The sequence below is a fragment of the Aspergillus tanneri genome (genome assembly GCF_003426965.1).
Source record: "Aspergillus tanneri strain NIH1004 chromosome Unknown AapTan_1_pilon_pilon_pilon, whole genome shotgun sequence".
NCBI classification, from domain to species: Eukaryota; Fungi; Ascomycota; class Eurotiomycetes; order Eurotiales; family Aspergillaceae; genus Aspergillus; species Aspergillus tanneri.
The window spans coordinates 1545169-1567636 of NW_022984628.1; the positions used below are offsets into that span (position 1 = coordinate 1545169).

A 22468-nucleotide genomic window follows, 5' to 3' on the forward strand; every position below is an offset into this window, starting at 1 on the left:
TCGTATATCGGGGGCAGTGTTGTTCAATTACTCTTTTTGGGAATGGATGGATGTCTTCAGAATGCTTTTTGGTTCTTCTTGACTTCTGTCTTTGTCTGTGTTGCTCTTGAGTATTCTGACACCCTGTACAGAACATAAAATCATGACGAATTCATATCTATTGGTGAAATACAAAATGGCTATTGATTCCTGTTATATACCTAATCTCCTCATATCTATCTATCAGGAATTCCGATGATTTATACCTTTCCCAGACTAATAAATACCAACGCAGCTATATTCAGAACAGTCAGCAGCCACCAGGCTAAAACAGACATACAAAGAGTCAACCAGCTATTGGTCATCTTAATGGTCACCATCGGTGCGTCCGGTCCATTCAGTCGTCCCCGCACCGTCATGTACTGGTCCCGACTGGTGAAGTAGATCAACGGTGCCGTCACCACCGGGAGGAGGATGCTCAACACCACCTGGCTGGCTGTTAGAGCGGCATCGAGACCATCGCGTCCCACGGCCGCCGCGATCACCACACTGGGCACGATGCTGATGGACCGCGTGATCAGCCGTCGGACCCAGGGAGACATCTTCCAATCCAACATGCCCTCGCTCACCATCTGCCCGGCGATCGTCCCGATCACCCCTGCCGAAAGGCCGGAGAAGAGCAGCGCCAGGGCAAACACCGTGCCGGCGGCCGGGGAGATGGTCTGCGAGAGGAGATCGTGGATTCCAAAGAGATCCGCATCGCCCGCCTCGGGGTTCCCATACAGGGAGGCCCCGGACACGATCAGGATGGCGCTGTTGACGAACGTGGCAAACGTCACTAGGGACACGGATAGCTCGACGATGGAATACTTCATACAGCCTCGGATCGCCGCAATCGTTGGGTGGTACTCAGTTTTGTCCCCGTCACGGTTCTCGTCCGTATGGCTGTTCCCGGCTGTTGCTCTATTCCCATGACCTTCGATTTCCGCATACCCCTGATCCAGATCGAATTCTTTCAACCGAGCCTGAACCAGTCCACTCCCCAGGAACAGCGAATGGGGCATGACCGTGGCGCCGACAATCCCACAGCTGAGGTAGATCCTACAGTACGTTAATACGGGAACGGGAATGGGAACACGTTTCGAATCAGTCGTCGAGGCACATACGCATTCCCCCGGAAAATCGTCGCCGAGGGTAGATACCCCCGAAGAACTTCACCCACGCTGGTGTCCCGGATGAAGGAGAGTTCCACGCAAAAACAGGCAGTCACCCCCAAGACCAGCAGGGTCACAAACCCCTCGAAAGCACGGAGTTCCATCATGGAGCCATAGGGACGGTAAAACATCAGAATAAAGAGGGTGTCCACCAAGGTGATGGCACATCCCGCTACCAAGGGGATATTGAAGAGCAATTTCAGTGAGATTGCCGATCCAATAACCTATTTCTTTTTTAATGATTATCCCTCCTGTCAGCACAGTTCATTTCGGTGAATCCCCAAAAGTTTCAAGGTTGAATCTTACCTCCGAGATATCCGTCGCAATGATTGCCGTTTCCGCAGCCCCGTAGAGAAGAAGGGTCATCCATCGAGGCAGATGGGCTCTACAGTTCTGCGCCAGGTCCCGTCCGGTAACGATCCCCAATTTGATACAGAGGGATTGGAACAAAATGGCAATCAAGTTGGACGCAAAGATAATAAACAGGAGGGCAAACCGGGTCTCCGACCCCGCCGCAACGTCGGTGGCATAGTTCCCCGGATCGATATACGCGACCGCGATGAGAAACCCCGGTCCGATAAACTTGGAGTACGTGACGAGATGCTGCGAGACGCAAGAGAATACTTCTCTGTAGCGTTTCCGACCCGCTGTGCGGACAGCACTGCCTATGAGCGGCGTGTCGGCATTGGCATCCAGACCGTCTCGATTGTGAATGTTTTCCGTCCCAGGGAGCTGAGCTTGGGCGGTGGCATCTCCCCGTTCATGGACCGTGAGAGGATCATCCATGCGGAGTTCGCTTGAATTCTACACAGAAGATGAACAAACAGGATGGTTGGGTTGTTGGTGTTGGTCCCTTGTCTTGCGCCATTCCGCACGTGCTGAGGCAGTAAGGCAGCTCGGGGCGGAAAAACCATCAGATGGGTAGGAATCCGATGACGTCATATTTGTAGTTCAGTGGCGCATAGATACTCCATAACTGGAAGCGGTTTAGCCAACTGAGGCTTGCCACTAATCTGTGTGATTAAGGTAGTTCATGTACTACCGGTACTAACTAGGCAGTTGAACCTTTAGCACGCATTGTCTGAACTAGAGTGGTCGTTTCTCATCAGGAAGACTATAAAGGGTGTGAAAATAGTCGGGTTCTACATTTATTGCTAGTACTGGTATTAATAATAAAGAGAAGAATCTATAGTCATAGTTAGGTATACTTCGATTTGGAATACAGAAACTTCGACTGCCAAATACAAACAAGAACCTATTTATTAGGCATACTTGGTCTATAACTATGTCACTCCCTGGAATAAAAATCTCACTCTACGTCTTTTCTTTTGGAGCGTTCTCAAAGAACCAGCATGCAGTACAGAAGAAAACCCAAGACACGGGGTTATTGGGGGCTAGGTTCGTAGGTTATCATTTTGTATCATCGAGGAACATCCTGATAATTTCCACCATTTATCTACATCCAAATATTGGTCATGACAGTCAGTCGGTAAAGATGTCCGATCCATACATGTTTGATCAGCAGTCACTTTATTTGTATCGGTCAAATGGAAGAGTTCGTAAAGGAGGTTCGAACTTTTTGTTAAGTACTTGTCCAGTCCAGCCTTCGTCTTTGCATCCTCTGCGTCCTCGGCGGGATCGGGATAGTTCTTGATACTATCTGACAATTTGTCAACAGAATACGATGTGGTCACATTTTATCATTCCCACTGTGGATCAGGACGGGAATGCAAAAACGTTAAGACTGCATGTGGCCGGCCCTCCTTCTCACCACATGGCAGAGTGAAGAGTTTAACCCGAGATAGTGCACAACGACCATTTGAACCCAAGGACGACTGGCATCAAGACGAGAGAAGAACTAGGATTGCTATTTTGTAGTATCCGAACTGGTGTAGAATGTTAGTTTCGTCCTCCTTGGGAGATGCAAAAAGTGATCTCCCCTCGGAGACGTCGCGCTTCCGCCTTGCTGACAACGGGGGCAGACAAACTATAACTAAACAGTACTCATCTTGGGTAAGCAGAGCCCCACGGCCGCGGGCGCGATCAAAGAGAGAGTATGTGATTATTAACTTTACTCCGCCAATGCGGGGAAGTCCAAGTGGAGCACATGATAATCTCTGTATATATTCAAGACAACCTTCGTATTCATCAATCTCATCATCACATCTCTTCCTCACCATGACTGACCCTTTAGATCTACCCATCTGCACAGCCTGTGGCGTGCAACACTCGGCTCCCTCCCCCTCATCATGTAAAATCTGCGACGATCCTCGGCAATACATCCCTCCTACCGGGTAGTTATATACTTCATCCACCGTCCAAGCAGACCTACTAACCCCATTCCCAGACAATCATGGACCACACTGCGCAAGCTCCAATCCTCCGGCGCCTACCATAATGAATTCACGCCGATGGGATCCCACCCTGACCATCTGATCACCATCCGCACCGTCCCCAGGCTCGCCATCGGCCAGCGTGCCTTTCTCTGTCGGACCCCTTACGGCAATGTCCTCTGGGACTGTCTCACCTACCTGGATGACGAAACCATTGCGCAAATTAACAAGTTGGGCGGCATAGCCGCCATCGTCATTTCGCATCCGCATTACTACGCGACGAACTTGCATTGGGCTGACACTTTCAATTGTCCCGTCTACCTCTCCGCTGAGGACGCAGAGTGGGTGATGCGCAAGGGTCCTCGACAGGACTTCTGGGAGGGTTCGGAGCTGCGTCTCCCGCTGGGTCCTGGGGACGATGCGGGTGATGTAGTGGCGGTGAAAACGGGTGGGCATTTCCCTGGGAGTTCGGTGTTGTGGTGGAAGTCATTACGGACGCTGTTAATTGCCGATACGATCTTTGTGGTACCGAGTGGCGTGTATCATGTTGGTCGGTTGCCGGGGACGACGTCATTTTCGTTTATGTGGTCCTATCCGAATATGGTTGGTTCTCTTGTCCTCCGAGCAGTTTCTACCTTAGGTTACAGCGGCTTACAATCTAATAGATACCCCTTCCACCGGATGAGGTGCACAAGATCTGGAAGGCGATTGCGCATACGGAGTTTGACGACACTTATGGGGCTTTCGAGGGCGGCGAGACTTTTGGCAACAGCAAGAGACGGGTCTTGGACAGTGCTAAGATTATTGTCAAGGCCATGGGCTACCTGGATCATGCTATTCACCAGGAAAGGTGTCTTTGATTCTAATCAGCACTGACACATGTTACTCTATGTTATACAAAACTCGTGATAGCAAGGACAAAAGCCGTATTGCGTGACCTGTTAGACTCTGCACAACCGGGTACCCACGAGTAAGAATAAATGTCCAAAAGTAAAATTCCGGCGAAGAATACTGCCTAAACCTCGGAGAACGGCCTCACCGAAGTCACACTCCGAACACGCACTCCAGGCCGTGGCATCGCCAGCGACCCCATCTCCAGCCTGTCTGCACTGGCAAATCTTTCCGCGTCTGCTGATCGACACTGTTTAAGACGTCTCCGCTCCTGCACCAGTCGGGACTCGTTTAAAACCAAACTGCGGCGTCGCAGTGGAAGATCGAGACCGAGATGCGGTTCCTCCGTCCTGGTTGCAGGATATCTGGCAAGCCAGTTCAGAGTCCTATTCCGCTGATATCCCGCATAGTCCGAACGGCCTTGGCTGGCCGGGATATTCTTCTCAAGGTCAGCTGAAGCAGAATTACTGGTACCGATCTGCGAGTCCTGTTCGTTTCCACCGTTTGCCGGCTGAAGCCCTGGGGTCTCAGGGTGAGCCGCCTCCAGCCTTGGCCGGTCCAGTAAAATACGCGTGAAAGGACTCCGAGGACGAGTCACGGTCGATATATCATCAACTTTGGGGTCAGGACCTCCGTCGGTCTGCCCTTTATGATTGTTCAAGTGGCTGGGCGCCATCACTTCCTCTGTCACGATGTCCGATCTCAGAAATGATGCCAACAGGACTTCGATGATGAGCCGCTCCCTGCGCGCGATGGCCCCACGCAGGGGATTATTGGAAACAGCTTGAGGGCCGTTGACGACGCGGATGACCACCGTGGCGACATGGAGCAGTTTTAAGGCTAGAAGGTCGTAGATCAGAGAAAGGACCTGGCTGACGCTGATAATGGAAGGATCGCAGAGATCCAGGTCGTGAGGGTTGTCTGCCATGGCTAATGCTGCTTGGGAGATTCTGTTTGGATAGGATGGGACGATAACAAGGAATGAAGAATGAAGAATATGAACGTTGGGGAGGATGGTCCAGTTGGCATTATGGTGATATGTGGACTTGAGCAGGAAAGAGCAAGGGCATATATGGCATGTACCTTCCTAACTATATTTGGGCTACGTATACCTGGTCTAAGAATGAAAGAAAGCTGCATGATTAACAAGACAACATGCCAGCAACGTCATTGAAGCTATCCGTACTATTTAGATATACACTACATAGTCCGGGATTCCCCGCCACTAGACAGACCAACCCACTTAGTATGAAGTCGAAGCCATCTCCACCGCTCCATCATCCATCCATAAATCACCTTAGCTTATCATCCCGTCATTATCATTAGCAGCAGCATCACCGTCACTCACCTGGAGTCCAGTTCATGGTTTTCCCTCGATCCCCATTTTCCCGAAAGATGGGTTCCGTTCCCGCAATCTGCCGACGGTTCGCGCCGCTTAATCCGACGACAGGATCGACTCTGCCGCAGCTGAGAGGGATCGTATTCGACGTAGATGGGACGTTATGGTAACTCCTGCCTAACCCTCTTAGCCCTCAGATAGTATATATATTAATGGAATATAGTCTCCCCCAAAATTACATGTTCTCTGAGATGCGGTAACCATTCCACCCCTCATTGAGTTGAATACCACCATTCAACATCCATCCATCTCCGGAATATCCGTATCCTAAGAAGAGAATATCGTAGAGAATCCCTCGGTATATCGAAAAACATCGACATCCTGCACCACATCCAACAACTCCCCACGGCGGAGGAACGAGTCATCGCGGCGGAGAAAATCCGCTCCATCGAGCGTCGAGCCATGCAGCATCAGCAGCCGCAGCCGGGTCTGATTGAATTAATGGATTATCTTCAGACTCGAGGGGTTCCGTGCGCTTTGTGTACGAGGAATTTAGAGTATTTTTCCTTTTCTTTCTCCCTTCTTCCCTACTGGTTGCATATATAGTGTGTATATGTTTATTGGCTAGGACGAACGATTATGAATAGATGATAATCAATGATAATGATAGAACACCCGTTACTCGCCTCCTCGAAACCTTTCTCCCCAAACATGTCTTCCTGCCTATCATCACGCGCGAAACCCCAGGGTTGCTGCCCAAGCCGGATCCCGCGGGGATTCTGCATATTGCGCACGAATGGGGGTTAGGGAATCGGGGGGAGAGTCTTATCATGGTATACATCCACTATGCCTATACCCTTATATTTATATATTTTTATTGATAAATATACAGGTAGGAGATAGCATCGACGATATGACAGCCGGTCATACCGCCGGCGCAGCCACAGTCTTACTTGTCAACGACCATAATAGCCATCTCAAGGAACATGCGCATACCGATCTATGGATCGAGAGACTCGATGAATTGGTGGGGATTCTGGAGACGGGGTTTGTGGGACAGGCTGTTGATAGACAGATTGATTGATACTTTTCATGTTGGTAATATAGAAATAGATACTGTATTTGCTTGGCATTACTGCAAATTTTGTGGTATACTGGATCTGGATGTCTAGATATCTGTAACAATATAATTCATACCGTCGGACAACGTCCTACGAATAATATCTTGTACAAAGTCATGATCGCCCTATACACATGTCATCAAACCCAGCCTCTAACAGTCTTATCCTATCCAACAGGGTATCACGTATAAACTGTCCGGTCAACGCCCAAAGTCACAAGCTACGCCCCGAATTCGTCTCAAGTCTCAAAGACGGTACCGATCCCAGGCCTCTTTGGCGGCACTGGGCAACGGACGATACGTATCTCCACCGCCTCGCTTTCCACCTCCGCGCGGCCCTCCACGACCGCCCCGATCTGCTCCGCCCCTGCGCGGAGGCGGTTTGGATCGGTTGGGTGGCGGGGAGCGAGGCGCGGGTTGTCGGCTATCCGGTTTTCGGTTCCGGCCCGGAGGAGGGTTAGGAGACCATGAGCGCTGGCGTCCATTGCCTCGCTGGCAATCCTGGCGATCGCGGTAAATCTGACGTGCATCATTTACTGGGGCTCGCGTGTCTGCCGGCGCAAGGCTATGATTCTTTCCTATGCCGCCCCCGATACGGATATTGGGCCGTTGCGTATTGCGACCCAGAAGCTGCCGTGGGCGAGACATCATGTCGTCGCTATCTGGGGACGGCGACCGCTGGTTCGCACGGCCCTTGATCCTCATGCCACGCTGGCCGCCTCGGGACGGAGCGCCTCCCCGTCTGCTGCCAATGACCGAGTTGATGTTGGTCACCATGCTGGGATCGATCCCCCGGAGTGTCCATGATGAGGACGGGATGGGTCTTGGCAGGGATGGGCAATCGCCTACGAGGTGGCGGTTGCTGGTGCAATGCGAGCATGAAAGGGAGACAAGCACGGGTCCCATCGGGGGGTCTTGTCGGGGGATTTTCCACATCAAGTCACATTGACGCTCCAGGTGTGCGGACGATCCACACAGGTCACAGGGGATTTCAGATGCAGAGCTTTTCAGAGCCGATGAACATTGCGGTTCATCATGGCCCCGGTCCCGACACCGTTGGCATCTTCTCCATTTCGGACAGAAACTGCTCTGGTGTTGATTCCAAGCTCCGCAGTGTACACACTATGTCAATCAGTAGCTGTATCACAACATTTCATTTTTTCGATACGAGAATGGGATCGATCAAGGAGAATGGGCTCTAAACATACCTCCTTGGACGGGCAGACCTCGGCGAGGTGACCCTCCCGCAAGCACTCAGTACAAGCGATCGGCAATTGAAGGTCGATGTCATTAATGTCACGATCATAGAACAAGCACCTCGCTTGGCTCTCCATGTCGCTACGGTCTAGGTCAGCCAGGGTGGAGGGGGTCGCAGGGTATTTCTCAGAGAAGCGGCGGAACGCTTCCTCCTTCGAAGAACCGTGAGCGGTACGGTTTTGCAAATCAGACGCCTTGCCGCTCGATAGAACCTCGGACATGGGTAAGGTCTCGGGATCATAATCATCGCCATCTTCTGCGGGAGACGAGCGCTTTCGTTTCTGGCCAAAGTTGCCCTGGTCCTGGTCACGTGTTCCAATATTCAACAATATCGAATCGTCGGCCTCCGAGACTAACGAATCCGAGTCATCGGAATCATCCGAGAGATGCATTTGGTTAGATGCCACCGTGGTATCTTCCTGTAACTCTCCCTCTTCCGGGGCCGTATGATCCGGTCTATTGTTGTGTGGTTTGGGGCTATCATCACTGGCGGAAGCGGAAGCACTGCGACTGCGCCAGTACTTGTTATTGACAGCATCGAATTGCGAGCTTTGCTTGGCGTTGCCATCTGGTTTGTTCCCTCGACTACTGAGCGATGTCCGAATCACACTCTTGCTGCCCCTGTTCCACCTGACCGTCGACGCTCCTCCAGGGTTGCCCTCCTGGGGACCCGAATCCTCCTCGCCAGACGAACTTGTCTCGTCACTAAAGTCGGAGTTGGAATCGGAATCGAATCCCGACGACGATGTGCTGTCCGGATCAACCTCCAAAGAATTGGCACTGAATGAGGCACCACGAGGCACGAAATCATGAACGTCCCTGTTATCGGCCTTTCCATTGCGTCGCTGTCGTTTCGAATTCGGTGGATCCATGGGGCTCTGTCGCGAAGAGGTGCTGGAGCCATTGCCACGAATCCGCTGGGCCCCTACCGAGGCGGTTCTCGAGTCATGATCACCGTCTGAAGAATTAGACATGCTGGATGGGACCAAATAAGGGGGAGGGGAGAGAGGAAACGGGGTGGAGGATGAGAAGCCGAGAGACGTTAGTTGCGGGAAAAAATTTACGGGGAGCGACAAAGAGCAAAGACGTCAGATCGGAAGAATCCTATTGTTGGAGAAGAGGATTATTAGTTAAGGGGAAGAGTAGGAGGCAATTATCCAGAGCAACTGTCTAGAACGTCAGGCTATTCTTAGCCACAGTGAAAGGTCCTCTTGGCTGTTTTTTTCTAGAAGTTCGTTTGTGGCTTTTCTTTTTCTGATTCTTTTCTTTTCTCTCTCTCTCTCGTCCTCGTCCTATTTTCTCTCAAATACCACTACTATTAATAATAATTTCATCTACTGTCAATTCCAGATCTTATCGTGGGATTCCCCATTGATTTTATTTTAATTTTTTCCTTTTTTTTTTTACTTTTTTATTTTTTGTCCCTCGACTGTACTGCGCCTGCTCCCGTGACCTGGTCGCCGATCATCCATTGAGATCTGACGGTCGGAATTGATCTCTCAGCGATTTCACCTTCATCGGCTTCGTCTGGTCACCCTCCATCCATCCCTCTTGACTCTCCTACTTCCTCTCCCTCTCTCTCTCCTTCTTTCTCCCTTTCCGCGTTCCTCCCGCCCCTGAAATCCTTCCCCGCGATCTCCTATCAATACCGCCAAAGTGTCTTCCCTTTTGGTTCCTCGTGCTATCTCCTTCCCTCCAGAGGCCGACAGTCGGCCGTACGGGTTGAGTCCGGACCCTAACATGTCTCAAAGCAAGGCTGGAAGGAGGAGGAGGTCGAGCAGTATCATCTATCAGGAGCCCCCGGAGTCCATTGAGCATACCAGTGATCAGGCTGCCTTACCCAATCTGAATGCGAACTGGGTAAATGCCAAGGGTGAGTGGCATCCCCCCTCCTCTACCTCTTCTCCATCGCTCCATGGGTTGAGCCAGCTAGGGAGAGAGGATAACAGTGACTGATTCGAGTTCGTTGGAGATAGGTGCCTGGACAATCCATTTTGTTTTGATCATCGCTTTGAAGATTTTCTACGATATCATCCCCGGAGTCTCCCAGGAGACATCATGGACCCTCACCAATATCAGCTATATGTTCGGCTCCTTTCTCATGTTCCACTGGGTGCGGGGCATCCCCTTTGAATTTAATGCGGGTGCCTACGACAACCTCAACATGTGGGAGCAAATTGATAACGGAGACCAATATACTCCGACCAAGAAATTCCTCCTCTGCGTGCCCATCTGTCTCTTCCTCCTCAGTACTCATTATACCCACTACGACTTGACATATTTTACCATCAACTTCCTGGCCACGTTGGGGGTAGTCATTCCGAAACTTCCATTTGTATGTACCACCCTGAAACGGCCGCGGTTGGCGTATCGGCTCGTGCTAATCCGACTCCAGTCACACCGATTGCGAATAGGACTCTTCTCCGATGAACTGGATGAATAGTGGCTTCTCTTATTTCTTTTTTCTTTTCTTTTTGTGCTGTCTTACTTCGCCTCTCTCTTTCTTTTCTTGACCATATTCTCCACTTGGCGTCCATTATCTTTTCTTTTTTTCTTTTTTTTTCTCTTTTAATTTTTGTTACACACTCCGGGGAGAAGAGAAACTCTCCACTAGTAAATTGGCCGGGGTTCTGTTATTCTATTCTGTCGAGATATTTTTTGTTTCTTGGTGAGAGGGTACAAGGCAGGCAGACGAAAACAAGAGAGAAAACTGGAAGATAAGAAAAAAAAAAAAAAAAAAAAAAAAAAAAAAAAGAGAGAGACTGAAGATCCGGCCGGAAATTAGACGATATGGGGCGTGATGGAAAAATCAATAGAAGAAGCCGAGGCCAGAGAATGCTGCGATCCTCGTCACCCACTGTCTTAGATATCAAAGCATTCTATTCCATGATTTGCTCGCATCTTCGTCATCATTTCCGGGTTTCGGGATTTCTCAAATTGTACTTTGTAGACACTGAACAGACTTTCATCATGCATGCATTGCAATCACAGCGATTTGACATCTGCGGCCTTGGCTCCTGCTCCCTGCGTGGGGACTGAGCTTATTGCATTAGGCTCTTTCGATGCTGCAGCTAGAGGGTTGACATCCATGCCAAGACCATTCAATTCGTTCGCTACTTCTAGCTCGCATAAAGGGCCATTTTTCCGGGGTCGTTGAAGGCGAGCACGATGATCCAAAAAGGGAGAAGGACTTCCGTGGTAGATAGAGTCCATACAAAAAAAATGTGCGTCAGCGGTAGGATTCGAACCTGCGCGGGCGAACCCAATTGATACCTGAAAGTTGTCTATTGTGCATAGACAAAGACAGTCATATTCAAGTCAATCGCCTTAACCACTCGGCCACACTGACGTAAAAGTCCCTGATTTCTCGAATCTCGTGTACACAAGTCTCGGATTCTGCAGCTCCCCCGAACGCCAAATGGGTTTAATTAGTTTATGCTGCCTTTGTTATACAATAGCCTACTATTTATCAGAGGAAGCAGTACTGGACTAACAAGTGAAAATCAAGACGGTGAAGAAAATATAATAACAAGCCTTGCTCCTTAACTGTTATTTATGGCTTACTGGGATCGATCTTTCGGGACGGCAAAACAAAACAAAATGTTAAGGGTTGAACTCAGTGTATTGCTCATGCGCAGACTAAGTTCTTCGCTACTATATAGGGCGCTAGGTGTGACTGGTCTGTTTATCAGTTGTCTTGTACCATTATTATGGTCAAGTGGTTTACCTCTACTGGCACAGAGACAACCAGTCCATCACACAAAAGGAATATCAGCAGCAGAGTAGGATTTGATACCTGTCAAGTTTTAGAGGATACTCCTCTCTCTGTGCTTCTTACTCTCTCTTGGCTTGCTTCGTGGTGTCATATCCCTATTTTATGTTGAATCAAAGAAGGGATATGAAGCTATATTTATTGGTGTTCCTGGTGGTCTATATATATGTCGGGTATTGATATACAGGCACATTCAGTTAAAGAGCACATACATGCGTGCTCCATGCATCAATGGGAATAATTTATAAAGAAACCGACATGCATATAACTAAAGAGGATAGTGGGAGAAAGAAAAAGAAAAGAAAGCTGAAAAAAGAATACGAAAAGTATAAAAAGACAAATCAAGTCTCGGTCGCCATTGGCGCCGCTGGGAATCGAACCCAGATCGAGACGGGACTGCGGGAAAACCACAACGTCGCATGATAACCATTACACTACGGCACCTTGATTTGTTGAAATGCCGACTTAAACCGGCTACATATCCCTCCAGACTTTAGGCATGCGAAATAACAACCTCCACTCTAGACCTTCGGATCTCAAATTCGGACATTTCTATCCCATCTATCTCGCCTATCCATCTATGCTCAACCTGATCCCGAAGATCTCGAAGATCATCAGATTTGCCCGCGCGGGCAAGAGGACCCCTCCGGTCGCGTCACGCCGTGTATCGATAAGCCGTCGCGATCGCGATCCGCGTTTATCGCCTCTCATCCACTTATTTCCACCATCGCTTGCACATCAATGACGATACCGGAGGTGCAAGAGGCGTCGTTGCCTCATTATTGCCCTGTAAAGCCCATTCCATTCGAGCTGGTCCAGCACTCGGGCATATTCTTGGAAGAGAAACTCTGTCCGCTACCCTCCCGCCATCTGTTCAACCTAATGCCCGTGGCGCTGACTTGTCCCACGCTTCTCACCCCCTAGACACCCAAGCTCTCGACCTTCTCCTGAACATCCTTACGTCTTCAACAGAGCTTCCAACTTCTGTCTTTGTCCCCTCGCCTCAACATCTCGCCATTGCAGCGACTTTTCTTGTCCACCCGTCGACCACTACCTGCGCCAAAACCATCGAAGAAGAGGAAGCACCCAATGCCTCTCTACGACTACTACGACTCACGAATACCCTCGCCGGGCCAATCTCTGCGAACTTCAGACTGGCATTCTCCTTCACCCACTTTGAATCCTCTCGCCAAGGTCGACGGCGGCACGAGCATGACTCCGACGATGATATGAAACCATTAAACCTCCACCTGGGCCAGTCCTCATCCGTATGGTCCCGCGCAGAGGACTTCTGGCACGCAGTTGGATGGGCGCTCAATTGCTCGGTGCTCCACCGTGAGCGATGGCAGAGATGGCAGACCTGGCTGGAATTCATGTGCGAAGTCCTCGAAGATGACTGGAACGAGCGAATTCGTCTGCATACCTCTACAGAACAGGGGGCTGAGAAAGGCGGCGACGATTCCAAGATCCTCAAGGATAGCCTGATCCTGCGATACATCACGGAGGGCACTGGGGGTTATGGACGAAACCGTCGGATCTTGCGCGCTATCTTTGCCGATGGAGGCAGCGGCTCCGTTAACGAATTCCGAGAGGTATTCCACAAGGAGCTGAAGCAGCGCAAACGGGGCGGCGAGAACGTCAAAAAAAGAGAAGTCGAAGTGAACATCGACGAAGAGCAGTATGGCGACTATCTCGCCAATGATGACGACGACGAAGACGGGTCATCCCCGGGCCAAACCGACAACACGACAGCCAAAGCGAAACGGCCAACACGACAGAGCAAACGTCCCCGACGAGGCACCCGATCCAAAGACGCCCATGCTCACGCCAACAATGACGCCCAAACCACCACCCACACGAATGGCGACGTTGCCCTTTTCGGAGGCTTTCCCTCCTTAGCTCTACGCCAGCGTCTCCTCCACCTACTCTCCTCCGTATCGCAACACCTCCCGAAGTGTTTCGTCTCGCTGGAAGAACTATATCACCTATTCGCCGAGAACATCCGCCACCTGCCCCTGCCTACTTTCCAAGCGCTGGTCTCTCCCTCGATACTGCCGTACTTCTCGTCCGCCGCGCAGACCACACTCTGCGAGTTCCTACTCTTCCGCATGCGCGAGAGCCACGCCGCCGACTCCGACGAGCAATACCTCAACCAGACGAAACTGGTACGATGTTTCCTGCCATACGCAGCCAACACATCCAGCATCACCGACAACGCCAAGATATCCATCACCCTGGAGTCGTTGTTGATGCTCCTAGCCGAAAGCGACATGCTGACGGTGACCCCGGAGTTACAAGGGGCAGTGCAGACGGGGATCCTGGCGCGCGCGGACAAAGCGCAGGCCGAGAGCAAGAAAAGTCAGAATAGTCGCAAATACGAGGACGTCGAGTGGTGCTGGCTTCTGGAAAGTGGTGAGAGGTTGATGTTTCTTGTGAATGAGATTCTGCCACATGCGAAGAAGACTTAAGTATTCGCTGGTTCATGAGCTCTGGTATTGAGATGGATGGATGGCTTCGGTGAATCTTACTAGTTGCTTATTATCTACCTACCTGCGTCTTAGATACCCACGTTGTATGCATGGTCTAGCGTACTGCAAAGATTCAATGTCAATAGTAGTCTATTTTGGCTAACATCTGCATAAACGTATTTACAAAACATCACCACTATGGATTAACTAATTGATGAAGACGTGAAAATAAAAAAAAATAAAAATAAAAATAAAAATAAAAAGAAGTATAAAATGAAGAACAGAAATAAGGGGAATAAGATAGATTAAGATAGAGGCGATCATACTGAGGCAACGTATAGCATATCCCACCGAAGACAACACTACAATAGATAGACTCCGATCAGTTTATAGAGGAGGTCGAGGCCCAATGATCTGTCGTTTGGCTCCCCCGACTCCCAAACCGGGACCACCTCGATTCTGACTATCGCCGCCCAGGAAACCATACTGGTGCACGTTCCAGGCTCCTTGACCTGGACCAGTACCTAGAGAAGCGTCCCCTAGTCCCTTTGCGGCAGCTTCTTCGGTTTGTTTCTGGTTCTCCTCCCATTCGCGCTGGCGCTCACGCTCGCGCTCCATTTCACGCTCCAGAAGGGACTTTGAGGCCCAACCACCGGCTTTGGTTTTTTGCTGAGCAGCTTCACGGCGACTGTTCTCCACGTCGACCTCCGCAGTGGTGGTATAGTCTTGTGGTCGATGGGTAGTCGGCCTTGGTGCCACGGGCGGACGGTTCGATGAGAGGAATCGGTCGACGCGGCTCTCTTGTTTCCGGGTCTCGAGGGCATGGGTGATCGGGTCGGGGAGTGGACGACGAGGGGGCATAGCTGGTGATGGACTGGTGGCTGAGGGCTGTGCGGATGTTGACGGGTCGGGAAGTGGTCGAGGAGGATTGGAGGGTGGACTGGTGGATTCGGAGATTGGGCCTTCCTGTTGATAATTCTGCCATTCCGTACGAAGGAGTCGGCGTTCTTGCTCCAGGGAAGATAGATTATAGCTTGGCTTGGGAGGGACAGGGGCCGGACGGGGACTGCGGGTTTGGTTGGGTCCTGACTCTTTCTCTTGGAGAGCTCGTCGCTCGCGCTCGTACTGAGACTCTCTCTCCTTCGCCTTCTCTAGTTCCTGCTCCAGTTCTTGAACGCGCTCGCTCTCCTTGGACTCGGAAGAGACGGTTGGGTCAGTTCTCCCTAGGCTGGCTTGATATTGACTGAGGAATTGCCCGTTGAGACGTGAGTCGTGTGCCTCTCGTCGACGTTGCCTTTCCTTATCGAATCGTTCTTCTGTTTCTCTTTCTTCCCGTAGGCGCTGTTGTTCCTCTTCCTCCCATTTTCGCTGTTCCTCATCCCACCGTCTTCGCTCTTCCTCCACCTCACGCCGCTCCTTTTCTCTAAGACGCGCGGTCTCTTCCTCCCAGCGACGTGTTTCCTCTGCTCGAGCTCGCTCCTCTTCCAATTCCCGCTCCTGCTGGCGCATGCGCTCAGCATTCTCCTGCTCTATACGAGCACGGTCTTCTGCTTCACGCCTGTGTTGTTCCTTCTCCGTCAAGCTTGGTACGTGTGGTGCAGCGGTTGTAATCTGCCGACGAGCACCAAAGGCGACCCCTTGGTTCGCTTGGCTGGCACCACCCATGTAGCCGTATTGGTGGATATTCCAGGCTGGGGTTGTGGAATGTTCATCCGACTTCTTACTCCAAGTACTGATGGAAGAAGGCTTCGCAGAGGGACTAGGTTGTCCAGACATTCTCGAGTTAGCATCACTCACGTTGCTAAATCCTCGAGATCTCGCAGGGGTGTAGCCCCCTTGACTGGAGCCAGTCATGTTTGGACTCAAGGTGCCCCCTTTGTTCTGGGGACCAATCGAACGAGAGAATTTGCTGGGTTGAAGAGCGTTGGCCCGCCGGCTGAAAGCCATTAGGCATTGGAGAACCTGTGCGGGATCTTTGGCTTCGTAGAGATCGACCGTGAGAAAGACGTCATGTGGTGGGAGGCTTAGGGGTGGCATTTGACAGGCACGGAGGAAGTGAGAAATATTCTCCATCTGCACAAAGGGCATCGATGATTGTTTGAACTTGACTCCCGGAGACACTGCAAGATTGACAAGTCTGGGGTTGACCGTTAGTACGATAGCTGCCCGATTGTTCGGAGTACTCCGGAAGACCCGAGAGGAAGCATAGGAGGTACTTCGCGTCCTACCTGCAAAGAGCAACGCCATCTTTCAGAGCCTCGAGAAGGTCACCTGCTGGTAGCCGATCATGAAGCATTTCTTCTACCCAGTCACGTACTTCTGCGGCTGCCTGCGGGGTATAGCGGGACAGGCGCAGATTGCGCAGGTCCTTGTCTAGGGACGTAACAGATGCCATACTGGAATTGACACCGACCAGATAAGGCGCTTAGTGCATCTAGAGAGATGAGAGTGGTTTTGCAAAGCCTGACCGGGTGTAGGGGTCGATTGCTGCCTGCAGGGTAGCCAACTGTGGTTCGTGGCTAGGCGCTTTCTATAGGGTGTTAAGGGACGAGAGAATGGTATATAGGGCGACCAAGAGCAACGGTCAATCGAACAAAATCAATATTTAATGAATCCCGGAATGAATGAGCCGATAGATCGATCGATGGGGTTTTCCAGAAGAGAGGGAGAAGAAGAGCAAATGAAGGAATGAAGGGAACCAGTCGGGCGTGACGAGACCGTCAGCAGCCGCTCCGCCTCGCTGATGACGTTCGCGCTTTTCCTCCGACGATCGGTTTTGCCCTTGTTCCCAGCCTTCCATTCTCATGCTCCTGTCCCTGGCCTCTCTGAACCCCCTTCTTTGCCCCTGAATACCCGGTAATCCCGTTCCCTTGGGCACCAATGAGTCCAGTGAATAGTTTGTGGTTTAAGTGGAAGAGCCTTCGATTGCCGTGGCGAAAATCCTTCCTGGCTGGTATATTTCTCTCCCTTGGTGTTGCACCGTCGAGTTCACTTCGTTCTAACTAGCAATTTGGACAGGGTCGGACCTAGCCGGAAACACGTACTGGGAATTTAAAGATGCGCTGAATGCCTCGCGGTATCGGCGGATTGTCAAAGTCGATCCTAAAACCCACCTCGCAGATGTTCAAGTGAGCCGTACGTATTCCCTTGAAAATGTCGACGAGAAAAAATTCATAAAAATAGAGACGGACAGAGAGAGAGTTTCTGGCTTAACTGACGGTCTCAGCGCAATGGCATCAATGGCTCCGCCACATGCGTGCAGATCCACCTTCGATCGAAGAACAGAAACAGGACATCCTCCGACAGCTTCAGATTAAGCGACTTGCTCGTCTGGCCGACGAGCGATGGGCAAGCAAACCATCCTATCTTGATAAGCCACAGACTCAACATCCTATGCCTGCTACCAAAACGAGCGATGACACGTTGAATCCGCCCACGAGAAGAACCAATTCTGCTCCTAGTCAGGGAGGCAACGATGTTACTGAGACGGAAAATCAAGCCAAGGACAAAACTCCGACAGCGAAAGAAGACCCCTGGGCGCAGACAAGAGGTGGGCCCAGTGAGAACTGGCAGCCTGACTCTTGGACGCCCAAGACGTCTCAGAGATGAAATATCAGAGCGTCAGGAAGGTCTCTATCTGACAGACTCACCATCACTCCTCGGGGTTGTCATATCCCGTTCCGTGATGGCTTTGAAGCAACCTCCGTTGCTCGCTTATATATGATCCGTTGCTACGAAATGATCAGTGTCGTCCGCTAATTTGAATACTGAATATCAAATTTCGCGGAGAGCCTCCAGTACCTGTCTCATTTGTGCAGTTTATCAAGTACAGACGGAGTGGATGGCCTAGCCGAGGGTTAAAGATGGTTGGGTTGATGTATCTTTGTTACTCCGTCTCCCATTTCCTCTAGAGTCATTGGCAGGTGTTATGGATTCCATGGTACTCTATGTGTATTTAATCGTCGTAGACTGGCTTCAGTTTGTACATTACTCCACCACTATACACTTCGCTATAGGAAAACAAAAATATATCGACTACGATGTTTGTCGCTCTGTACAGATTATCTCTTGGTTTTTTCTGAAGTGACAAGTATGATATCCAATAACTGATGGCCAGATATCCATTATGGCATGCTGGGGCAGCAGGGCGATGATCAGGTGCATCGTAGAAGCCCTAATTGGTTCCGAGCGTCAGGTCCATCAACAGTTGTATAACTAGAAGTTCAAAATCCAAATATATTAAATATTAACTGCACTAAACTTGAATTATTAGAATGTGGATAGGAAACAGCGCTCAAAATCTAACATTTTTGGTAACAGAATGCCAAGTCCTTGTTCCGAACATATGCCATCAACACCAAAACAACTGTTGCCCAAGAAAAACGAAGGAGGTATATAACAGAAAAAAAAACTGAGCGATTAAAAGGCAATGCTATATGCGTACAGCAAGGAAACACTTTTTAGCAGAGAACTGCTTCTAGAGCTTCGACGTCGCCACCGGCTTTTCGCACTGCATTCAACGCAGCTTCGCTCATTTTGCGCCGTCTATCGCGGGCTTCTTGCTCCCGCCGCGCTTTCGTTTTCGAGCTTCCGCTCGGGGCAACACCAGTTAGGATCTTCTTGCTGTCGTCAGGGGTGAAATTCACAAACGACACCATCACGGACCTATTCGCGCTCTTCGGGCTCCCTGTTGAGCGACCTGTGCCCTTGACCTGCCTGGGAGCATTCATGGAGTGAGACGACAATTTGCGGCCATGATTTTGGCGCTGAGGAGTTTTAATGTTAGTTTCATTGCGCATGACATCCCTAGGTGAACCTGCTCTCGGAGATAAAGATGGGGATCGCGAAGAATTCTGGATTTGAGGCGCGAAGGAGGACGAGTCGACAAACTTTTGTAGAGTAGTGGGGACGTGGCTGTACGTGTGGTTTTCCTGAACGCTTGGAACCCGGGGCATGTTTGATGCGGGAAAGGATGGATCTGCCGTACCCGGCATGTCAAATGGTGTGGGATCTAACTGAATCATAAGCCCCCCTTGCAGCATGTCATGTTGGTTGGTGGTGTTATGGATTCGTCTTTGAGGAGCTGGGGACGCGACCACTTGTTGGTAGGAAGGTTGTCGCTGTGGTGCAACCCGAGAAGCCATTGGTGACCACCATGCTTGAGCATCATGGTTATGAAGGTCGGGTGTGAATGGAAGCGCCGGGTCGGAATGCCATGAGGACAGGGACTGAGGATCCGAGGAATGTGGAGAGGAAAATATGTCGTCTGCTGGCGGGGAGCTTGACGTGGGAATTCCCGAAGGGTTCGAACGGCTTAAATATCGCTGCTGCTTCCTTGCTAAGGCACCAGCAGAAGGTGATGGCATGGAGATGGCTGGTGACTGAGTGAACATGGTCGAATCAAAATGATGAGATATATCTGTGGAATCCCCCGGATGGTTCATCTGCGCGGAGGTGCCGTCGGTGGGAAGATTCTCATGTTGCACCAGGATATCTGATGGTGGCGGCGACAATGGCAGTCGATCATCAGAACCACCAATACTGAAGTTCTGGAGCGACTGAGCCCAAGCGTCTGGGTACGCCATCCTACTCTTTTGGAGCTGAGAAGAGCGCATCAAACTGGGAGAGCTCTGTTTGCGCAGTGGACTACGGTTGTCATTCGTGTGACAATGGCGACGGATGGACTTGGGGGTCACTAATGCGTTTTTTGTTTTGCGGTTAGGGGTGGTTGGGGGAGTAGACGGCGACCGGACTTGTTTTGGCGAAGAAGCTTCGAGGTTGACGTTGAGATCCGAGACAGTAGAAGGATGGATGGTGTCTGGAAACCCAAGGGCCGCTTGCCCGGCGGATGGGGCCGCATCCTGTGGAGCACACCAAAGGTCTCTACTCCAATGTTGTGGTGACTTAAGGGCCCGCTTGGAGGCAGAGATGCTGGGTGACAGGTCGCCACACTCGCTGGACAATGAGTCGAAAGAGAATAATTGGTCAAGATCACCAGGGAACGAAACGTCTTTGTTACCATCAACTGTCGAGGGATCCACATCGACACATTGATTGAATAGATCATTGAACGAATGGTCGAAAGGTTGGGCGAACATCTTGAAGAACGACGGTTACCTTCCGTTTGCGGCGACGACGAGCGAGCCGACAAAAACTGGTCCAGCAAAGATTGAAAGAGTATACAGCCTATGATTGGCCAAATAGCTCACGCAAATGGTATGATGCTATGAATCAAAGGAAGGTTCGGATAGCGAGCCGGCGATCCGTCAACTGTTGTTTGGGAGACGGTGGAATGTTCCGTGTAGGAACCGTTTGATAAGTTGACAACCAAAGAAAACACTGCAGAAAGTGCAAAGGAGACAAAGCAAACAAACAACAGAAAGATGGTCCTATTTGAATGGTCAAGATGGACCCCAGCCTCTGGGATTCTGCACACATTCCATCTGCACTAAAGATGGGAAAGGAATGCAGTCTAGGTGCTCTGCGGGTTGTCAATATATGGCCCACCCTATCCTAATTGATCGACTTGGAATGCCATAGGACCGTCCCAATGCCAGGATTACCAACCAGAGGACTCAACTGAATGGGTTTCTCCATCTCTCACCCACATTTCGTTCAGAGTGGGCTCGGGACCCAAATGGCCACCCACCGGAATGCAACCTTCACCATGCCAGAAGCATAGAGAATGGGATCAGCAGGACAGGTGCGTGCGGGTCTTAGAGGGACCAAAGAGGCCCAAACCAATAGTACTGAGATGTTCTTTCAACAATGGAAGTTAAACAGGCAATGGCCGGGCCGATGCAAGACAGGGATCATCAATGGCACAGTTTCTTTGAACAGGCAATCCAGAGCATCTGCATAGCAAGTTGATGTATCTAATGTAAACGTCATCACACCATTACTTCATGTTAGGCTCCAAAGGTAGTAGTAGCTGCTGCCCCATCTTGCTATCCTCCTTTCGACTTCTCCAAAGGTTTCTCTGGTATGGTGGAGTAGAGACTTCCGGGTGTTCGGCCCACTGACGTTGATAAGGTTGTTGGAATGGATGGTTAACTGGGGCTGGGAGGAATGTGTACCCCCAGAAACAATGCGCGAATCAGTATTCTGGAATTTGAGAACATAGTTGCATCCCTGCCACATATTCAATAGGGTAACTGCGTAAATTGTTAATTTGATGAAGATTTTGACAAGGATCTGCAGCTGAGGCGCTATTGTGCAGACTCAGATTTCTATTATTAACACCACACAGGCGAATCCGCGCTTCGATAAGAGGGATCATAGCCGTCTGTCTGCATTCGGGCTTCTTTTCCTCTCTCATTTTTTTTTTTTTCATTTTTTTTTTTAGGGACGTGCCTTTTCATTTTTCCAAGGTACTTTCATAGTCAATAACCCAGAGGACTGTCCTACGAGTTACCTCGTGAGACGCATGAACCGAGTGTGGCGGAGGTTCTTTGTTCTTAGGCCAATTGGAGGCCATCGATTTGCTCGAGTGCGAGGAAAATAAAAAAAAAAAAAAAAGTTTATGAATCATTTAGTTTCTCTTTTCCTTGCTCAATTCCTTTCTGGCTTTGGGTGCTTAAGCCTGTAAAAGAGCCACAGTTCACGCGCTTTGCGATATCCTGGAAATCACGACGGCTGGGCAGTCTAGATGGCAAAATAGCAACGCAAATTGATAAAGAGCATACGGGATGTCGCCGAGGCCTAAAATCCTGAAAACGTAATCCTTGAGAGGACAAAGATACCAGCCCAAGAGGAATGGCTTCAAGCAGGAAGCCACCAGAAAGAATGTTCGATTCAGCCTAGAACTTACTTTCTAGGTAGACAGACAATACGAACATGCATGCCTGCGAGTCCAAACACCGTTAGCACAGTAGTCTCATACAGAAAAGTGGATATTCAGACAGAGAGCAGAGTAAGAAAGCAATATGCTCTGGTGCAGCGTTGTCACAAGTATAGCCACGTTCCTATGGCTGTTATTGCAGCGTTGATTCTATCCTGGAGATGGCTTCGATATTCCCATCATCTATGGAGTCAGGGTTATAGAGATACATCATGATTCCAATTCCTGCCTAATTCATGATTGCAAAGTAGCTAG

The 22468-nt window shown here is 50.3% G+C and overlaps 10 protein-coding genes and 2 non-coding genes across 12 annotated transcripts; 5 read left to right on the plus strand and 7 right to left on the minus strand.

Annotated features, from left to right (window-relative positions):
- Positions 1–239: 239 nt before the first annotated feature.
- On the minus strand, positions 240–2271 carry ATNIH1004_002531 (NRAMP family metal ion transporter; the record flags this gene model as incomplete). Its single annotated transcript, XM_033567220.1, has 5 exons — positions 240–274; positions 320–1080; positions 1146–1417; positions 1500–1989; positions 2246–2271. The coding sequence occupies 5 exons, from the start codon at positions 2269–2271 to the stop codon at positions 240–242; spliced, it is 1584 nt and encodes a 527-aa protein (XP_033429215.1).
- A 1333-nt stretch (positions 2272–3604) lies between these two features.
- On the plus strand, positions 3605–4386 carry ATNIH1004_002532 (putative metallo-beta-lactamase domain protein; the record flags this gene model as incomplete). The annotated part of the gene is made up of 2 exons (XM_033567221.1): positions 3605–4129; positions 4192–4386. The coding sequence occupies 2 exons, from the start codon at positions 3605–3607 to the stop codon at positions 4384–4386; spliced, it is 720 nt and encodes a 239-aa protein (XP_033429216.1).
- Positions 4387–4541: 155 nt separating this feature from the next.
- On the minus strand, positions 4542–5345 carry ATNIH1004_002533 (uncharacterized protein; the record flags this gene model as incomplete). Its single annotated transcript, XM_033567222.1, has 1 exon — positions 4542–5345. One exon carries the CDS (start codon positions 5343–5345, stop codon positions 4542–4544), a length of 804 nt encoding a protein of 267 aa, XP_033429217.1.
- A 467-nt stretch (positions 5346–5812) lies between these two features.
- On the plus strand, positions 5813–6840 carry ATNIH1004_002534 (putative haloacid dehalogenase-like hydrolase; the record flags this gene model as incomplete). The annotated part of the gene is made up of 5 exons (XM_033567223.1): positions 5813–5922; positions 5980–6012; positions 6104–6286; positions 6427–6589; positions 6649–6840. 5 exons carry the CDS (start codon positions 5813–5815, stop codon positions 6838–6840), a joined length of 681 nt encoding a protein of 226 aa, XP_033429218.1.
- Positions 6841–7122: 282 nt separating this feature from the next.
- ZCCHC7 (zinc knuckle domain protein) lies at positions 7123–9107 on the minus strand (the record flags this gene model as incomplete). The annotated part of the gene is made up of 2 exons (XM_033567224.1): positions 7123–7998; positions 8085–9107. 2 exons carry the CDS (start codon positions 9105–9107, stop codon positions 7123–7125), a joined length of 1899 nt encoding a protein of 632 aa, XP_033429219.1.
- A 766-nt stretch (positions 9108–9873) lies between these two features.
- On the plus strand, positions 9874–10576 carry ORM1 (ORMDL family protein; the record flags this gene model as incomplete). Its single annotated transcript, XM_033567225.1, has 3 exons — positions 9874–10006; positions 10110–10468; positions 10529–10576. The coding sequence occupies 3 exons, from the start codon at positions 9874–9876 to the stop codon at positions 10574–10576; spliced, it is 540 nt and encodes a 179-aa protein (XP_033429220.1).
- Positions 10577–11360: 784 nt separating this feature from the next.
- ATNIH1004_002537 lies at positions 11361–11482 on the minus strand. The gene has a single exon. It is a non-coding gene; the product is annotated as a tRNA-Ser (tRNA).
- A 782-nt stretch (positions 11483–12264) lies between these two features.
- Positions 12265–12349, minus strand: ATNIH1004_002538. The gene has a single exon. It is a non-coding gene; the product is annotated as a tRNA-His (tRNA).
- A 55-nt stretch (positions 12350–12404) lies between these two features.
- On the plus strand, positions 12405–14373 carry ATNIH1004_002539 (uncharacterized protein; the record flags this gene model as incomplete). The annotated part of the gene is made up of 3 exons (XM_033567226.1): positions 12405–12554; positions 12701–12755; positions 12830–14373. 3 exons carry the CDS (start codon positions 12405–12407, stop codon positions 14371–14373), a joined length of 1749 nt encoding a protein of 582 aa, XP_033429221.1.
- A 387-nt stretch (positions 14374–14760) lies between these two features.
- ATNIH1004_002540 (calponin homology domain protein) lies at positions 14761–16768 on the minus strand (the record flags this gene model as incomplete). Its single annotated transcript, XM_033567227.1, has 2 exons — positions 14761–16510; positions 16602–16768. 2 exons carry the CDS (start codon positions 16766–16768, stop codon positions 14761–14763), a joined length of 1917 nt encoding a protein of 638 aa, XP_033429222.1.
- A 485-nt stretch (positions 16769–17253) lies between these two features.
- ATNIH1004_002541 (uncharacterized protein) lies at positions 17254–17982 on the plus strand (the record flags this gene model as incomplete). Its single annotated transcript, XM_033567228.1, has 3 exons — positions 17254–17326; positions 17392–17508; positions 17600–17982. 3 exons carry the CDS (start codon positions 17254–17256, stop codon positions 17980–17982), a joined length of 573 nt encoding a protein of 190 aa, XP_033429223.1.
- An 851-nt stretch (positions 17983–18833) lies between these two features.
- wetA (developmental regulatory protein WetA) lies at positions 18834–20471 on the minus strand (the record flags this gene model as incomplete). The annotated part of the gene is made up of 1 exon (XM_033567229.1): positions 18834–20471. One exon carries the CDS (start codon positions 20469–20471, stop codon positions 18834–18836), a length of 1638 nt encoding a protein of 545 aa, XP_033429224.1.
- Positions 20472–22468: the final 1997 nt, after the last annotated feature.